At 38.1% G+C, this 17,850-nt stretch overlaps 1 protein-coding gene across 3 annotated transcripts in view; it reads right to left on the minus strand.

The window, feature by feature from the left end:
• Positions 1 to 3,693: 3,693 nt before the first annotated feature.
• USP34 (ubiquitin specific peptidase 34) overlaps positions 3,694 to 17,850 on the minus strand; it is a 170,366-nt gene continuing 156,209 nt past the window's right edge. For all 3 annotated transcript variants that reach the window (XM_088149723.1, XM_088149716.1, XM_088149729.1), the window contains 7 exons: positions 14,504 to 14,628; positions 13,815 to 13,938; positions 12,963 to 13,042; positions 12,293 to 12,433; positions 11,163 to 11,309; positions 6,668 to 6,827; positions 3,694 to 6,024 (listed from right to left, as the gene is read on the minus strand). In XM_088149723.1, the coding sequence (XP_088005849.1) occupies positions 5,414 to 6,024; positions 6,668 to 6,827; positions 11,163 to 11,309; positions 12,293 to 12,433; positions 12,963 to 13,042; positions 13,815 to 13,938; positions 14,504 to 14,628 (1,388 nt within the window). In that variant the 3' untranslated portion in view covers positions 3,694 to 5,413. The remainder of the gene's footprint in view (positions 6,025 to 6,667; positions 6,828 to 11,162; positions 11,310 to 12,292; positions 12,434 to 12,962; positions 13,043 to 13,814; positions 13,939 to 14,503; positions 14,629 to 17,850) is intronic.

Here is a 17,850-nt window from a genome sequence, read left to right on the forward strand (position 1 = left end):
ATTAGAATAGTGTGAAAAGGTTCAATATTCTAGGCTCAAAGTGTCCCACTCTAATCAGCTAATGAATCCATAACACCTGCAAAGGGTTCCTGAGCCTTTAAATGGTCTCTCAGGCTGGTTCAGTAGGAATCACAAGCATGGGAAAGACTGCTGACTTGACAGTTGTGCAGAAAACCATCATTGACATCCTCCATAAGGAGGGAAAGCCCCAAAAGGTAATTGCAAAAGAAGTTGGATGTTCCCAAAGTGCTGTATCAAAGCACATCAATAGAAGGTTATGTGGAAGGGAAAAGTGTGGTAGAAAAAGGTTCACAAGCAGCAGGGATGACCGCAGCCTGGAGAGGATTGTCAGGAAAAGGCCATTCAAAAGTGTTGGGGACTTTCACAAGGAGTGGACTGAGGCTGGAGTTAGTGCATCAAGAGCCACCACACACAGACGGATCCTGGACATGGGCTTCAAATGTCGCATTCCTCTTGTCAAGCCGCTCCTGAACAACAAACAACGTCAGAAGCGTCTTACCTGGGCTACAGAAAAAAAGAACTGGTCTGTTGCCCAGTGGTCCAAAGTCTTCTTTTCTGATGAGAGCAACTTTTGCATCTCATTTGGGAACCAAGGACCCAGAGTCTGGAGGAAGAATGGAGAGGCACACAATGCACGATGCTTGAAGTCCAGTGTGAAGTTTCCACAGTCTGTGTTGCTTTGGGGAGCCATGTCATCTGCTGGTGTTGGTCCACTGTGCTTCATTAAGTCCAGGGTCAACGCAGCCGTCTACCAGGAGATTTTGGAGCACTTCATGCTTCCTTCCGCAGACGAGCTTTATGGGGATGCTGCCTTCATTTTCCAGCAGGACTTGGCATCTGCCCACACTGCCAAAAGTACCAAAACCTGGTTCAATGACCATGGGATTACTGTGCTTGATTGGCCAGCAAACTCGCCTGACCTGAACCCCATAGAGAATCTATGGGGCATTGCCAAGAGAAAGATGAGGGACGTGAGACCGAACAATGCAGCGGAGCTGAAGGCCGCTATTGAAGCATCCTGGTCTTCCATAACACCTCAGCAGTGCCACAGGCTGATAGCATCCATGCCACGCTGCATTGTGGCAGTCATTGCTGCAAAAGGGGCCCAAACCAAGTACTGAGTACATATGCATGCTTATACTTTGCAGAGGTCCGATATTGTTCTAATTCCAATCCTTGTGTTATTGATGTCATGTAATATTCTAATTTTCTGAGATTGCGAATTTGGGGTTTTCATAAGCTGTACGCCATAATCATCACAATTATACCAAAGTAAGGCTTGACATATCTCGCTTTGCATGTAATGCGTCTATCTCATATATTGGTTTTGATATGCCTTTTGAGTTGCCGTACTGACATAAATGAACATTTGCACGATATTCTAATCTTTCGAGTTTCACCTGTACATCTCTGTATTTTCCTAGCTAAATAAAAATAACAGTGCTGTGGTAGTTATGAAAAAACAGTATTGGCTATGTAACTGTTTTAGCTAATGTATTAACTGAAGTCTGGTAATACATAGCTAACAAAATCCAGTTAACCCCACAGGTTTCTTTCTTTTTGTTCTTTTTTGGCACATATTTTTGGATTTATTGGGTTTCTGTTTTTCCATCTTTTATATACACACTAACACACATCCTCCATATATATTTATTTTTCCTAATACACACATTTTAATTGGAAAACTCCAGAAGAATACATTAGATCTATATTTTAATTTGTGCATCAATTTGAGACGTGTATTATGTAAGCTTGGGTTACAATACAAACTTAATCTAATAACTAAAGCATTTAGTGCTGGGATACTTGAATCTTCTCAACTTTGCCAAAATATAGAAAATTTATTGAAATTCCTTCAGTTTGGGCAGCACACAGCAAACTATTTCTCTGGGCTTTGGGAGATTGGGGGAGGGTTGCAGATGTATCACCCCATATCCCAGTGAGGGTTCCTTAGTGTGTGCACCAGTTGAGAAGTGGGGCTTGCCTTGCGGTATTCGTAGCTGTGTAAGATTTGAATTCAGGGGGGCTGGCTGGTGATTTCTTTCTGGGAGGTAGCAATTAATTGGTTGCTACAAACACCTGTAAAAAAAGCCTTTAAAAACCCTGGAGAATCCCAGAGAACCCAGCTTCTAAGTACAGTGGTACCTCGGGTTACGAACGCCTCTGTTAACGAACTTTTCGGGTTACGACCAGCTCCGGCCGCAAAAATTTACCTCGATTTGCGAGCTCCGCCTTGGGGTACGAGCAGGATACGTGGCCATTTTCCCTCCCGTGACACGGTCCGCGGCCATTTTTCCACCCCTGACACGTGGTCCGTGGCCATTTTTCCGCCCGACACGTGGTCCGTGGCCATTTTCTGCCCCGACACGTGGTCTGCGGCCATTTTCCGCCCGACACGTGGTTCACGGCCATTTTTCCTCCTGACGTGGTCCGTGACCATTTTCCGTCCCTGACATGTGGTCGTAGGGAGGGGGACTCTTCCTCCAAGCAATAGCCGCCTCCCTGTCCTCCGCGCCAGAACGGATTAACGGTAATTACATTGAACTTTATGGGGAAATTTTCTTCGGGTTGCGACCAATTCGGGTTGCGGCCAGAGTCACGGAATGAATTAAATTCGTAACCCGAGGTTCCACTGTATGTACAGCAAACCTGAGCTACCTCTATTCCAAGAAATTCGTAAGACAGTGAACTAGGATTAAGCTGGGTAATCAATCAATCAACCAAGAATGCCGCTATCACATGAGCAATATTTTACAAGCTTCAGGTAGCTAGGGCTACTTTTTCTGGACAGAGGAATTTTTTTTGTGGGGGTGGGTGGGGAGGCTTTAGCTGCAGCAGGAGAGCAACCAGACTTCAGGTGGTGGTACTTGGGAGTAAGATTTTGTGTTTCAATTTGTATTAATCACCTTTTATATTTATTTACTACTGAGTATTAGCAACAAATTCAACATGTTGTTGAGACAGCATGATTTCACAGAAGATGGTTATTAAAAAGCTGTTCAGAGATATGCTGTCTGTGGTCTGCAGATTGCCTACTTGTTTTACAGTGCTGGACTTTCTTTTTAGTTCCCATTCTAGTTTTGATCTATGACAAAGCTAAATAACGATTAGATCAAAGAACCAAAAGGAGAGAACTTAAAAAGGAAACGGAAAATTTGAAACAAATCTCTAATTTCTCAGAAAGATATGGTTCGTTACGTGTATGGCTAGTGGCAGTCTTGCCAGTCACACGTTCTCAACCACATCTTCACCCATTATTCTTGTTGGCAACAGCCACTGGGGGCGTGATTGTTGGTTGCTCCTAGAATCACTTGGTCATTACGGCTGAAAATACAGCTTGGAAAGAGAAGATAAAGAGCACACTATCATAGGTAAAATCAGCAATGAAATTGGGAGACAAAGGGCAGGCCTAGTAATGTTGATCCCATAATCCTTGCTTTTCCAAGCTAGGGATGGGGGAATTTCTAACTAATTATTTGAATGCCTCCTTCCTTAATCAGTGGAGTATTTATCATTTCAAACACTTCTGAGTATTTATTAATAGCATACTACCAATCATGGATTATTCTAATTACTTCCTGAAATTCAAAATGTCTATTTTATAAAGTGTAATTTATAAACCAATTTAGTTTCTTAGGCTTTTTAAAATAAAGACTACGAAGTATTTTTTCTTTGATGTTCTTACTCAATTTTATTTGACAGATTTCTTTTTTTATAATTCAGAACATTAAACAAATGTTATTAAAAATGCACATTAACCTCTCATGCACTCTATTTACCATTTTATCCACTTCTGGTAAGAAAAAGATAACTATTTTCTCTTGATTTATAAATATCCAAATATCTTTTTAAAGTATTCAAGAACTCTTTAAAACACTTTTGGTATATTATGCTGCTAAAGCGCCTCTCACTTCTAATTTTACTCCCCCTGGTCTCTTTTACATCTTCACTGAAGATTTTCTTGGCTTCAAATCTGGATACCTTTTAAAATAATTAATAGAATTATGCTTTTTAGTTATGCACACATTAACCACTAGTATAGTGAACTGAACTGACATATATATTTCTCTTCAGAATCTATCTGCACTTGCTCAGTTTTGAACCCTATATTTTTAAAATATACCGCTACTACTTTAGTTTTAGTATTATCATAATCTGATATTTAACTTTCATTTTGAAGTCCTCATGTAGTTTCATGACATTTAATGCAATTCCTGTAAAATGTGTATTTGTAATCCTTTATTAATTTTCCATTTTTTCTTCTGAATGCATGATATATCCCTTTGACACTCACTCAGATGTTACCATTCATTGCTTTATTAAAAAAATAGGTAAAGAAGAAAAAAGTATCCAAAATGTAAAATACACCACCACATGCGAGACTCAGAGTACTGGCTTCACTAGAGACTTCACAGGGATATGCAGGAGAGCTACAGGGTATTCGAAATAGCCCTGTACATTCTTCAATAGACCATGGATGTCAGGGAAGAGAGCAGCTGTGAAGCGTGCACACATCTCTCTGAGCTCCTATCTCTGGCAAGAAAAAACGGACTACAGAGGCAACATATATAAAAACAAATGAAAAGTCATCACAATCAGTTTAATGAAGTGCACAGAATAGCAATCGGTCATGTCAATAAAAATAAAACAATTAATTTTACATCAAGTGTGCTTTATTTCCACCACAGGTATTCTGTTAAATAAAGCACCACATATATATATATATATGTGTGTGTGTGTGTGTGTGTGTATATACACACACACACACACACACACAGTGTGTATGTATGTATATATATATATGTGTGTGTGTGTGTGTGTTATTTGTATTTTATATATATATATATATATATATATATATATATTTATTTATATATATATATACCGTCAGGCCACAGCTAAAGAGGATTCTTTATAGAATCAAATTTCGTGTGGTTGTTTAGTATACAAGTAAACTTAATTTTGATAATAAGAACCACAGCGATTCGAGGCAATCTGCCTCTTTTGTAAGGTACAAAACTGGCACAGAGGACACCATATTATACACAGTAAAAATGCAGTTAAGTTTCAATTACATCATACAGGGCAAAGAGACCCTGCTCTCCCAGACAGGCATATTAAATGAAAGCCACTACAGTGAACTTTGAATTACATAAAACATATTCATTATCTGATTGCCCTTTAAGAAAACGTACGGTAGATGCTAAATCATTTATTTTTTAATTTGAAGTTCTGCCTGGCCAATTAAGCATATAAATTTCATCTTGCCATTCAAGCAGAAAGCACTGGACAAACTGAAGCACAAAACAGAAATAAGCAGAACTTATACAAACAGCATTTTTAAAGGGGAGGAAAAAAAAAAGACTTTAAAAGCACGCATGCTCCTCTACTGTCAAGAAGCAGCTTGGCTTCCTTTGCCAGATATCCTCATAACCACATGAATTGTTGATTCAATGGTCCTGCAAAGGATGTCTAAAATGTCTTGATGTTGCTGCTGCATGTGACTCAACAGTCCTCTGGAATGGCTGCAACTAAGCGATAAGCCAGACTCAGGGTCTTGGGAAGCTTGACTTTCAGAGTTCTTTAAATCTGTGAGGTCAGAAAGAACAGCAGAAATAGATGTGGAGGGGAACTCAGTATCATCCTCAACAATGTTAGAATCCTTGGAGCTTGATGGCTCTTTTAAATCTTTACATTCTTCAAATCTCCCGCTGCCCAGTTGCTCCTCCCCGTGGTGTGGATGAGTAGCCAGCATCAGATCTTCAGAGAATGAAGATGGAACTTCCATACGGTACTCCTTAATTGAATTATTTTCAGGGGAAGGCAGGTCCTGTTCAGTGCCTGGGTCAATGATGGAGGAGTCTCTTGTCTCATTATCTGAGGTGCTTGTTGGAGTCAAGGCTTCCCTAGGTTCATTTTTCAAATCACTGATGCAACTGTCTACTGTGTGCTCCTCATCACTGCTAACCCGTCTTCTTTTTACTGGAGTGGCACCCTCATCATCTGTACAGTTAAAATAGGAATTGACAAAATAATACATACATCAGTTGCTATAACGGACTATTTTTACTGGCAGAACTAAGAATTACACTCTTTTTATTACCCTCACTCCCTGAAATACCTTGCCTCCTCTCTTCCCAAATGTGCTTTGAAATGTTTGAGAGCCTCAAGAATAACCTAATTTCTCCCTCCTGCTGGCTGGAACACATGGCTTAAGAAATATTCTTGCTGGTGAAAAGAAATCCTGGGTCCAACTGAAACACTTCCCAGCCATTTGATATGAGAAACATTTCTAGATTAAAAATAAATTATTTCAACCCAAACTTTTTAAACTATAATTTGACAGTAAGTTCTTATCTTATCAATTAACTTATCAATGTCAGAGTTATTTTATATACATTCAAGCTTTAGGAAGATTATCACCATCTTGTTATTCAATGTGTATGATGAACTGGATTCCTGTCAACAAGCACAGAAATATTTAGTTTTCAAGATGTGACAAGACTCTGCTGATTTTTACAGGGTGTTTACAGTTTAACAGGGTGGTCGCCCAGAATATTTTCAGCTGAACAGTTCTTAGAACAATCAGTAATCAGCTTCAGACAGGGTTCAGCAAGGAAAAGTTAAATATGGCCCAAGAACAAACCTTTAGTTTTTCTTTCTTTGGCTTCTTGTTCCTGCAATGAGCTTTTCTGTTGTTGACAAGTTTTACATTTGTTTAGCAGTTCTTGCAAAGTAGGTATTAGGGCAGGATTCAGCTGTTTGGGGGTATGCACAGAAAGCAGTAAAGTGAGGGCTCGAAGGTCCTATAAAAGAAAATTCAGGCCAATGCATTTAATGAAATTGTAGTTCATAAATTAACTTGACCTGTGTATGTAGTGACATGTAAACAATAACAACAAAAAAAAAATCGCATATATCTTTATTCCCACAGAAGAGAATTCTGACTCCTTTTTACTTGTCAGTTTTAAAAGTCATTTTCCATTGGCATTGTCAATACTTGGATCTTCTACTTTTATCCTGCATGTGTATTTGGCTTTAATCAAGAGGGAGACAAGTGGAGGGTATTAACAACTGTGAGCCGTAGCTGTAAATCTAAAAATGTTTTAAGTAGTATTATTGTATTATGTTCAGATGGGGGAAAAAGTTGACAGCATCTTTTACTATGAATAGTATAATTTATATATAATTATTTTAATAGATATATTACATTATAATACAACATTTTACTAATGTTATATTGAACAATAATTGTATAACCTCAGTAGTTATCTGTTCATTCACAGATATCTTTTTTTGAAAATACAATTTTGCTTTAATTAAAATAAAAGGATTATAGTAAGACTAAAAAAATAAAACAAGCACAGAGTACTGTGGCTGTATCTTTTAAAAGAGGAAAATGAATATATTTATATATATATATATATAAGAATATATAAATAAAAAATCTGTATAGGCTGTATTATTGTTAAATATAGTTTTACCTGTAAAAAAAGCAAGCAGACTAACAAAGCTTGCATTCTATTCTCTCAACTCTTTTGAAAATGCCTAGTTTTAAAGCTTTTATTTTGGCTAACTGGGAACAAAGTGTCATAATGCAATTGTGACAGGATTTGATCATGTAATTTTAAGTCTTGGTATATTAACAAAGATTGTTTCCCAGCTCAAACATTGTGGAATCATTAACATATCAAGATATGAACATATGATCAAATCTTGATACAACTGCACTATGTCACTTTATTCCCAGTTGGTGGATATGCCTACCCATTTCCAGTCCAGGCACCTTTCCCCACTCCCAAGCACATATGTGAATCCCCTCCCTCCCAATTCTATAGGCAACCGCACCTTGAGAGAGAGAAAAAAACCCACTGAGCAGTACTTAGGAACAAGTCTTCATTTTTACCTGAGGCACTGTTTTCCTGGCCCAGCTCTCAGCATGCTTCTGGAAAATTCTCACCTAGATGAGTGTACTCCAAACAGCTCATATTTATCCCCTTGAAAGCCAAAGAGCCTGGCCACCTCATTTTCTCAAGGGGAAGAATCTCTCTGGTGTCACCCTTCCCACCTGTCATCCTGACTTAAATGCAACTCTGCGATGGAAAACTGCAAATGACTGGGTACTAAGCATACCCCAAGCAAAGCCTGCCACTGTTTCCAGGAGCCAGGACAATAATGTTGCCTACATCCCCTTAAGGCCAAACTTTTTTTTTTTCCCCAGAGAAGGGAATGGTAGATAGGGCAAAGTGAAAATGTTAAGTCAAACCAGGATGCCTTTCACCTGCCCTCCAGGCTTTCAGCCTGCACTGCAAGTTGCCATTCTCTTGGATTTAGCTATCATTAGTCGACTGATGTCTGGAACAGATGACAATATCAAGGACCTTTAACTAAACAGCCTGCTGTTGAGAGTCATTGCCTCTCAGACTTCCAAGTCATCAGTGGAAGGTTGCTGAATGTAGTACTGAACTCTGTGTCAAAAGATCACTCAAGGAAGGAACTCTCATAAAATTTTGATATGTAAAGTTCAGAAATCATAAGCATATGGGTCAGTAAGTAATTCAGAGTTTTTTGTATCCTGATATCCTTTTGAAATTCCCTTGTCTTCTTGTTTACCTACGCCATGGTACTATTCATGAGTACTGACAGAATTTTGGACAATCTGTATTATCAGGAAGATGGCTTTGAGTTCTGCTCAGTTAATCCTCTTCCATTTTTCAAACAGTTCTAAGTGCCTTCATTCTCCTAAGTTGGCTTTTCAGCCAAGGACATTAGTATGCATGGTCATGAACTTCTTGGGGTAACAGGGCAAAAGGAACATTTTAGACTGTTTATTTTGAGCCACCCATCTCAACCAAGTGACTCTTCCATGATAGCTATCAATACAGCTCCTTCTTGAGAAATGGAGAAATAAACATCATGAAGTGGAAAAAAACTCTGGGGAGAAAAGTTTGATGTTTAATCCTCCTTCTTCTAGATTTATATTTGTGTGATGCATCTACAATGGACATTGCCTTGCCCTTTTTTCTTTTTTAAATGCCATCTTAGGCACTTAGAAATCACATTAAGCACTTGGTTTGATTCATGAGGAAGTAGCTGTTCTGGCAGTGAAACTCTTCCAGTGTGGTTGGATTCATAACAGGATATTTCAGCTTCAGAATATTTAGTGCATACTTAGGAAACTGACCCAGAACAACTTCCACCAAAACATTTCACACTGGGGCTGGGGCATGCTAACTTACATCTTCAATAGTTGACACTTTCACTGGATCAACAACAAAGTTTTTTTCACCATCTGCCTGTTACGCTATTTAGAATAGACAAGTGCATGGTAAGAGCTGCTTTGTTCCTTGACTTGTGACAGGAGTTAAAAATTTTCAGTGTCATGACCTGTCCCTAGGTCCCTGTTTGGTTGCTGTTAGTAAGTTAGACCATACAAAAAGGAGAAGCAGAACATCACTTCAAAATCTACTGTAGAAATAAGCAGTCATCAAAGTTGTTCAAACTCTTAGCAGTTGCTAGGTTTACTGAGCCTGCAACAGGAGACAAGAGCGGCTAAGCCTCTTCAACTCTCACCCCACGACAGCAAGGCTCATTCAAGATGGGCCTTAATGAGACTGAAACCCTTTCGCCTCTTCTCCTACAATAATTTAACAGAGAAATAAGGAAGGGGAGAAGAACAGAAACTAAAAGAATTGTTTCAAAAAGTCAAATGATTCTGAGCTAGTTTTTAAGATCAGTAGCATAAACCTGGACTCATTGGCTCAGTATGCACATGTGGCCTGGGTGAACTGAGGGGCTTGTCCTCCTGAAAACCACTATACCCTTGCCTATGTGCTCCAGTAACAAATACCATGCCAAAGAGAAGGAATCTTCTCTGGCAGATTCCTACAAACCTTCTTCACTTCTAATAACTTCTGGCTCTGTTACAGCGATTTCTTGGCTGTGGCTGTTTGGACCCCCAGAGTCGGGGATGTTACCATCCTTGGTCTTGGATGCGGCTGCATTTCTGCATTCAAGACTGGTGTGCAACTTGGGGGTCCTTCTGGACTCATAGCTACTGCTCAAAGAGCAGGTGGCAGCTGTGGCCAGGAGGGCCTTTGCACAGGTTCACCTTTGCGCCAGTTGTGCCTTTCCTCCATCAGAAGGTCCTTCAGACAGTTACTCATGCCTTGGTCACCTCACAATTGGATTATTGCAATGTGCTCTTCATGGGACTGTCCTTGAAGACTACCTGGAAGCTACAGCTGGTTCAAAATGCAGCGGCGTGAGTAGTAATGGGCTCCTCTTGGTGTACCCATGGGTCACCACTGCTACAAGAGCTGCATTGGCCACCAGTCGGCTTCTGAGTGCAACTCAAGTGCTGGTTATTACCTCTACAAAGCCCTGTATGGCATAGGGCCTGGATATCTGAGAGACCGCTTGCCTCCAATAGTTTCTGCCTGCCCAGTGCATTCCAGCAGAGTGGGTGTGCTCCAGGTCCCCTCCATTAAACATCTTGTGGGACCTAGGAAGTGTGCCTTCTCTGTTGTGGCCCCCACCCTCTGGAACAGCAAGGGCAGTGCTCTCTCTCCTAGCTTTGAAAACCTGGCTTTGGTCCCAGGCCTGGAGTTGGGGTTTATTGTTATTTTTGTTTTGTTGATTTGGCTGTTTATTGGATCATTTTAGTCTGGGCTGTCTGTCTGATTTTATGTTTTTGGCTGCTGTTATGTTTTTTTCTAGTTTTTGTACTCGGCCCAGATTCCAGTGGAGTTGAGCAGCCAATAAATTTATAACAACAGCAGCAGCAGCAGCAGCAGCAGCAGCAGCAGCAGCAGCAGCAGCAGCAGCAGCAGCAGCAGCAGCAGCAGCAGCAATAATATAGGATGCATGCTCTTCCTAGAAGCACACAGGTGCCTATTTTTGAATTGTGAGTTTTGAACTGCTCTGGGCATGGGTGTTCTATTCGGAAACTAAAAACTAGCAACTGAATTTCCTTTTTTTCCTCTTTCTTCTCTAATAATTTTTATATATTATATATTTTTTAAGTTTAAAGCTTGAGACTATGTGATTGTCTTTTTGAACCTTTTTCATCTGAGGAATAGGAATAAAAATGCTTTAGATAAAAAAATACAGTATTTAAAGAGAAAATAAAGATAATTTACCCCATTTAAAGTGGAGCTTGCTTTAAAAATCTCAACTCGCTGATTGGCAAATTCTGATTCCATATTCTGATACTGATTGATCAAATTTGTAATCAGATTATTGATTATTCCTGCACAATTTGCTTCAGAAAACACTTGTCCTTGTACCTGTAAAATAAGTGATTTTGAAACTTAATTTGCAATTCTCTGAAATGATTTCATCACAGCACTATTTCCTACTGCAAATAGAACTATGGATATGGAAGTTTGAAAGAGAAAGAGAGGCAGATGGTGGGTGTCTGTCGTACAAACAGATCTATATCAATTATTAAGTATCACATTAAAAACACCATTTACATTATTTAATTCACAAGTGTATGTGTATATTCTCTTACATTGCAAATTGGAAAGCAGGTAGTCCTCAACTTACGACCACAATTGGGACCAGAACTTCCATTACTAAGCAATAAATGAGTTGCATCCAATTTTATGACCTTTTTTGCCACAGTTGTTAAGTGAATCACCAAGGTCATTAAGTGAATCCACTTCCCTCACTGACTTTGCTTGTTGGAAGCCCCCTGGGAAGGTCGCAAATAGCAATCACATGACCCCAGGATGCTGCAACTGTCGTAAATATGTGCCAGTTCCCAAGCACCTGAATTTTGATCACATGACTGCAGGGATGCTGCGATGGTTGTAAGTGCGAAGAACAGTCATGTCACTTTTTTCAGTGCTGACATAACTTCAGTCATTAAATGAATGGTTCTAAGTCGAGGACTACCTGTACCTATGTAATGCTTGCACAGCAAAATATTCATACTCATGTACATAAAGTTATCCACCTTTTTAAGTGCCTACTTTCTTTTACTTCTGGAAAGGCAAAAAAGGCATTTAGCAGCAGTTTTCTCCTTCAAACAAACCAATTACTAAAGTATCTTTAAAGAAAAAAACTGCTCAGGATACATTAGACCACTAACAACTTCCAAGTTCCCTAACCTCACCCGTGTACTTCTTCTTGACTCATACAAGATATGTGGTGATGGGCCATTTCATATAAGTCACTGAACTCTTCAATGGACTATAGGACAATGGTATAGCATTTGGATGTGAGAATACCTGAATCTCCGACCAAGGCGTAAAATTTCTCATACCTTGAGAAGGAAATGGGATAAGAAAGTGTAAACAATGTTGTTGTTAAGAAATGTCCTCTCATCCATTAGGATGCATTTAATATATTCTGCAAACACGGGATCTTCACACAGGAGCTTGATGCAATTTTTTGACATGGAAGACTGAAAAGAGAAAGGAGATCAGAGGTTCAGAACTAGTATTCCATCTGAATCACTGTGGATGTGTGACTCCAATTCGTTACACAGAGATGTTAAGTCATTCATCTGAACTGAATTTTTCAGAATCTTCTAAGAGAATAAATATAGCACCAGTTTGTAACAATTCCTCAACATCTTTCACCCTGCCCTTTATTAATAAAATAATTAATTGGTAAAATCAACTTCTGCTGCACTGCTCACCAATATACTTTTACATCTGAAGCTATTGGAATCTCATATGCTACAGACGCTTATAACAAGTCAAGCTATTTTCTGGCCAGACCAAAATTGTCTAGCAGCTTTTAGAAAGAAGTCTTAGTCTACTGCAAGACAAAGTCTAAACTGAAAATACCATGAATTGAAGCTAGGACTTTCTCCATGCAAAAGGGCCTCTCTGTCACTGAATTATGGTACTGTTCAGTACACATACACAAACACAACACTTTTACTTTATAAAATAAAGATATCCCTTTCAGAGATAAATTAATTTTACCTGAGTTTGACAAAGCTCAGTCCAAAGTTTGGGAAACAAAGCTAGATGAAGAGGTAAGCCTTCATATGCAACAAGAACACCTACATTTTATAAAGAAAAATTCAGTTAATTTCTTAAGATTATAAAGGCATATATATGCCAGAGATAGAGTTCCTTAACTTTTAACAGTTAAGAGGAAAGCTCGGTGTCATGAGTGATGCAAACTGCCAAGGGAGTTGCTGGTTAAATAAATAAATAGTAGATATAAAAAGGTACAAACTACAGTATAGCTCCTGTAAAATGAAAGAAAATATATCTTATCTATAGCCACAGCTCAAATGACCTTGTTCCGATTTCCATTAAAAAATCATGTTGTGTTTAATTAAAGTAATTTGCAATTCAGTTGTAATCCTGTGTATGTTTACTCAAATTTACTATGTTTAGCATGGCTCACTCAGATAAATATGCAAATAATTACCCTGTCTTTCTTATTTATTCCACAGTTAGTTGGCAATGTAACAGCATTTAAATAAAATTCTTCATCCTTGAATTTACATAAGTATGCTTCTGCTAAAAAGATATTAATTCATTTAATTCCAATTTACTATTCTAGCAAATCAGCTGAAAAACTGAATAAAGCAACTGTTCGGATAGTTAAAAAAAATGAAAGAGAACATTTATTAATAGCATCTATTTACCTTCAATGGACTTAAAAATTAAACCTTTATTAATTCTGATGGTGGTGCAATTTACCCTTCCATATACACAAAGGTGCTAAGCACTGGCCTATGCCCTAAAGAACAGGCCTTGTCAACTAATGTGCTTGTTAATTTGAAAAAGAATCTTTTAACCAAGGTACAAATTCATACTTACTCATCTTCACTAAAGTTTCTGTGAACTTTTCACAGTTGATGGCAACTCGGCATAAGAGATGGATGAACTGGTGGTATGAAAAAAAGTAATCTAGTAGCATACGGTCATAAACCTCATCTTTACCCTGAAGATTTAAGGAAAGTTTTGTTTACAAAATAAAAACATGAAAAGTACAATATCTAAAATGTTAAAAAATGAACAATTTTCAAAGGACTACGGTAATCTACCGGTAAAAAAATCTACAGAACCTGGTTCAAGAATTATTTGCTACAAAACTTGGTTTAGGAATTATTAAAACTTACACAAATGTGTAGGAAACCTACGATGTTAAAAGGAATGCCCCTTTTCCTTGCTTGTCACTTTCCCACTCTCAATTAAAGACTGAATATATCTGAGACCCAAACTACTTGTATGGATTTTGGGGGATCAAAGATGTGAGCAATATAGGTAGAGGCATTTTTCTTCTTCAGACACGGCTCCTTCTGAAGAATCTCTCTCTCTTTTATAAAACTACTATAACAAAGCAGCCATTGAAATTTTGTTACATGCATGATAAATTAGGCCCATGAATGATAAATTAAACCCAAAAACCCAGTTTTCTTCAACAACAACCAAACCACAATTATTCTTAAGACTCATCCAATCAAGGCATACTCCTAAGGTAACTTCTAGTTTCTTGATAGATATACCTTGTTAGCTTCTACCATTGTGGGCAAGAGGCACATATTAAGTTCAGGGCGAGGTGGGCGGATATTACTTTTGCCTCCTATCAACTTCAGGTTTTCACGGCATGGGAAATAAGGCCCAAGAGACACTGTAGTGGAAATGAGAAAGGAGAGGCATTAACCAAATGTATACACTTCACCTTTACAAGGGGTAACCATACTGATTAACTGCAAAATTAAGATAATAGATAACTTTAATCATAACTTTTTTTAAAAAAATGTGTTCTTCGTGTTTTAGATAGGATAAAGTAATAGAAAATGCAAAGACAGAGATAAATATTACACCTAAAGTTAAAAAAAGCAAATGGCTATAAAGTTCCCCCATTGCTTTTTTGTTGCTCACAAAACCAGCCAACCACTGTTATTTTACCTAAAGTAATATAACATAAAATACAGAAATGGATGTAATATATCTAAAGACTTATGCAAAACAATTAACTTCATGGTCTACCCTTTACTTGCTGCTGCTGCTGATACTGCTATTCTTCATGAAAATTGCCACTTCTGTAAGAGTAGTCCCCACCCAGCCCCTCATGTCAGACAGGCTGAAACAATCAACATTTAATCTGATTGAGGCATGACATGTGGAATCCAGACCTAATGGGGAAATGTAAATATATCACCGTGACCTAGTTATTTAAGAGGTGAAAGAAAATCTGGCCAGGGTTTCCCCAGGGACTACTCCAAGTCTAATGCCAATTGCCCCCCACCAAGCACCAGTTACGCATATCAAGCACTTCCAACCCACCACCAGGGGCACGCTTCTGGACAGACTCTAGATACTTCAAATGTAACTGGTTCATTGCAAAACAGACTGTTACAGGAGACCTCTGGGGGAGTAATAATGGATTGAAGACAGCTCCGTTTTTGCGGAGCTGACAGCTGAGGTGGAGAAGAGGAGATGGCGAAAAATCTGGTTCTTCAGAACCATCTCCGGACAAAGGAGATGACTGGATCACACACAAGTACTTCTTACAGAGGGTCCCTGTGAAGAGATTGCAAATTAGCAATCTCCAGTGGGTTGAGCACTCTGGGAGTCGTGGAAAACACAGAGCCTAAGCTACAGTTCAGAGCCTTCAAAAGGACACTAGATTCACATACACTTCCTCTTTTAATTGACCAAGGAAACTACTTATTACCAATTTATTTGGAAATTAAAAACCTTTTGAAGGACAAGTTGCTGCACACGGGGAGAATTTCACTCTATCTTTGAAGAAAGAAGATTCAAGTAAGTGTAAACATTAAAAGAAAAAAATTAAATTTTTGGAATAGCAAAAGGGTTTAGAATATTCACTGTGGTCAGTTAAGGGCCAGACAGATCTGAAAGAATAGTTTTTATGGACTATTTTAAATTTTATAAAAAATACAGCTCATGATTTTGGAATTAACTGTAAGAAGCCTTACTGTGGGAAAGTTTGGACTCTGAAAATAAACAAAAGATAAGACTGGGCTTTGAAGATTAACTAGAGGGAACCAGAGATTAAAGGAGAAGATATGTACTAACATAATGGAGGAATATTATTTCACTATAGAATTTAAGTTGGCTTGGGAACAATGTGTTCAGGACCTATTTTTAAAACTTTCTGACAGGGGTTCAAAACTTCAAAGTGGTGCTAACAAAGGTTATAGAAGAAGAAAAGATTCTATTGGATAAAAGAGAGGCTGAGGATGATTTGAATGGGGATTTTAATGTGCTTTAAAAAAAATGTCAGACTATAAAAGAGATATGGAAAACATGGAAAAAGATGTTCAACTTTGACAGTGACATGGAAAAAGAAGCTGCATTGGACCTATACATTATGCTGGTTGACATTTTAATAATTAAAGGGGACATTCAGATTATAAATCAGAAGAGTGACTCAGAGTTATCTTATTTTGGATCCAGAGAAGGGAAAAATCAAATTTCTGGAGCTGTTCCTGAAAACAGACAGGGAGAAAATTATAAGAGATTATCATGTGGGACTATATTGGAAGAAGTGACTGAAGATCAAGCCTTTTAAAAAGAAAAAAAAAAGGAGTTCAAAGTGGACTTATTTGATCAAGATTAAATTGTATAAGTTGCAATTTTGGGTTGTTATTATTGGAATCTTTTTTTTTTTGGACCAGAATTGTAAGATGAGGATTTAAAGATTTTTTCATAAGCGGTATTTTTTATGCCTATGGGGATAAATCCTTTAATTATTAAAGAAAGTTATAGGTCAAAATGTATAATGGATTTGTTTGTCTAAGGTTAAAACCTTAGACAAATTTTTCTTTAGGTCATGGTCAGGTTGTAATCTCTAGAAATGCTAATTTCGAAAAGCCTACTGATTGGAAAAGGCTGCACGCAAATTCAAAAGTTATTTTGAATTCAAACACAGAATTAGTGAGAGAGCAATTACCACCTTTTGCACCTATATCTCCACAAGTCCTCAAAGAGCCCACTCAGATGAAAAAAGAACAGATTTCACCACAACAGGTTCAGGGCCAGGAGGGGGAGTTAACTGAGTTAGAGCAGAAAACAGAGAGAAAGGAAGAAAGTGTTATTGAAATTCCTCATAGATCCACTTGGGCAACAAAGGGTCTTCTGCCTGAGAGGTTTGTAATTCAACAAGTGAGAGTGTGTCAGATTACATGTGAACCTCAATGTTTTGAAGAAGTTTTAAGCTTGCCTATAGATGAACAAGAGAAATGGAACATTGCTATGGATAATGAATTTGAGGCATTGGTAAAACAGAATGTTTTTGAAATTACTGATTTACCTCCATCACAAAAGGCCATAGATTCCAGATGGGTATTTAAAAAGCAGCTTTTACCTGATGATACTGTTCAGTATAAAGCTAGATTAGTGGCACAAGGGTATTCACAAGAACAGTTTGTGAATTACAATCTCACATATGCACCTACAGTTAGGCCTGAGTCATTACGTGTAATTTTGGCCTTAGCTACACAAAGGGATATGATTGTTCATCATTTTGATGTGGACACAGCTTATTTGAATGCTGATCTTCCTGAAACTGTGTACATGAAACAAGCACCAGGTTACACATGTAGCAATCCCCATAAAGTCTATAAATTGCATAAAGCACTATATGGATTGAAACAAGCTGGAAGATGTTGGCATCAATGTTTAGATAAAAGTTTTGTTGGAAACTGGTTTCAAGAAATCATTAGCTGATCCATGTGTGTACACTAGAGGTTCTGGAGAAGACTACACAGTACTTCTTACTTATGTTGATGATTTTTGTCTTGCTACTGGATCTTTAAATCTTATAAAAGAATTTGCCAATCAAATGAAGCAATATTTTAAATTGAAGGATTTAGGTATGTTA

The sequence above is a fragment of the Python bivittatus genome, unplaced genomic scaffold (assembly GCF_059951505.1).
Source record: "Python bivittatus isolate LINGU-HERP-01145 unplaced genomic scaffold, Pbiv_v1 ctg000020_np1212, whole genome shotgun sequence".
Lineage (NCBI taxonomy): Eukaryota > Metazoa > Chordata > Lepidosauria > Squamata > Pythonidae > Python > Python bivittatus.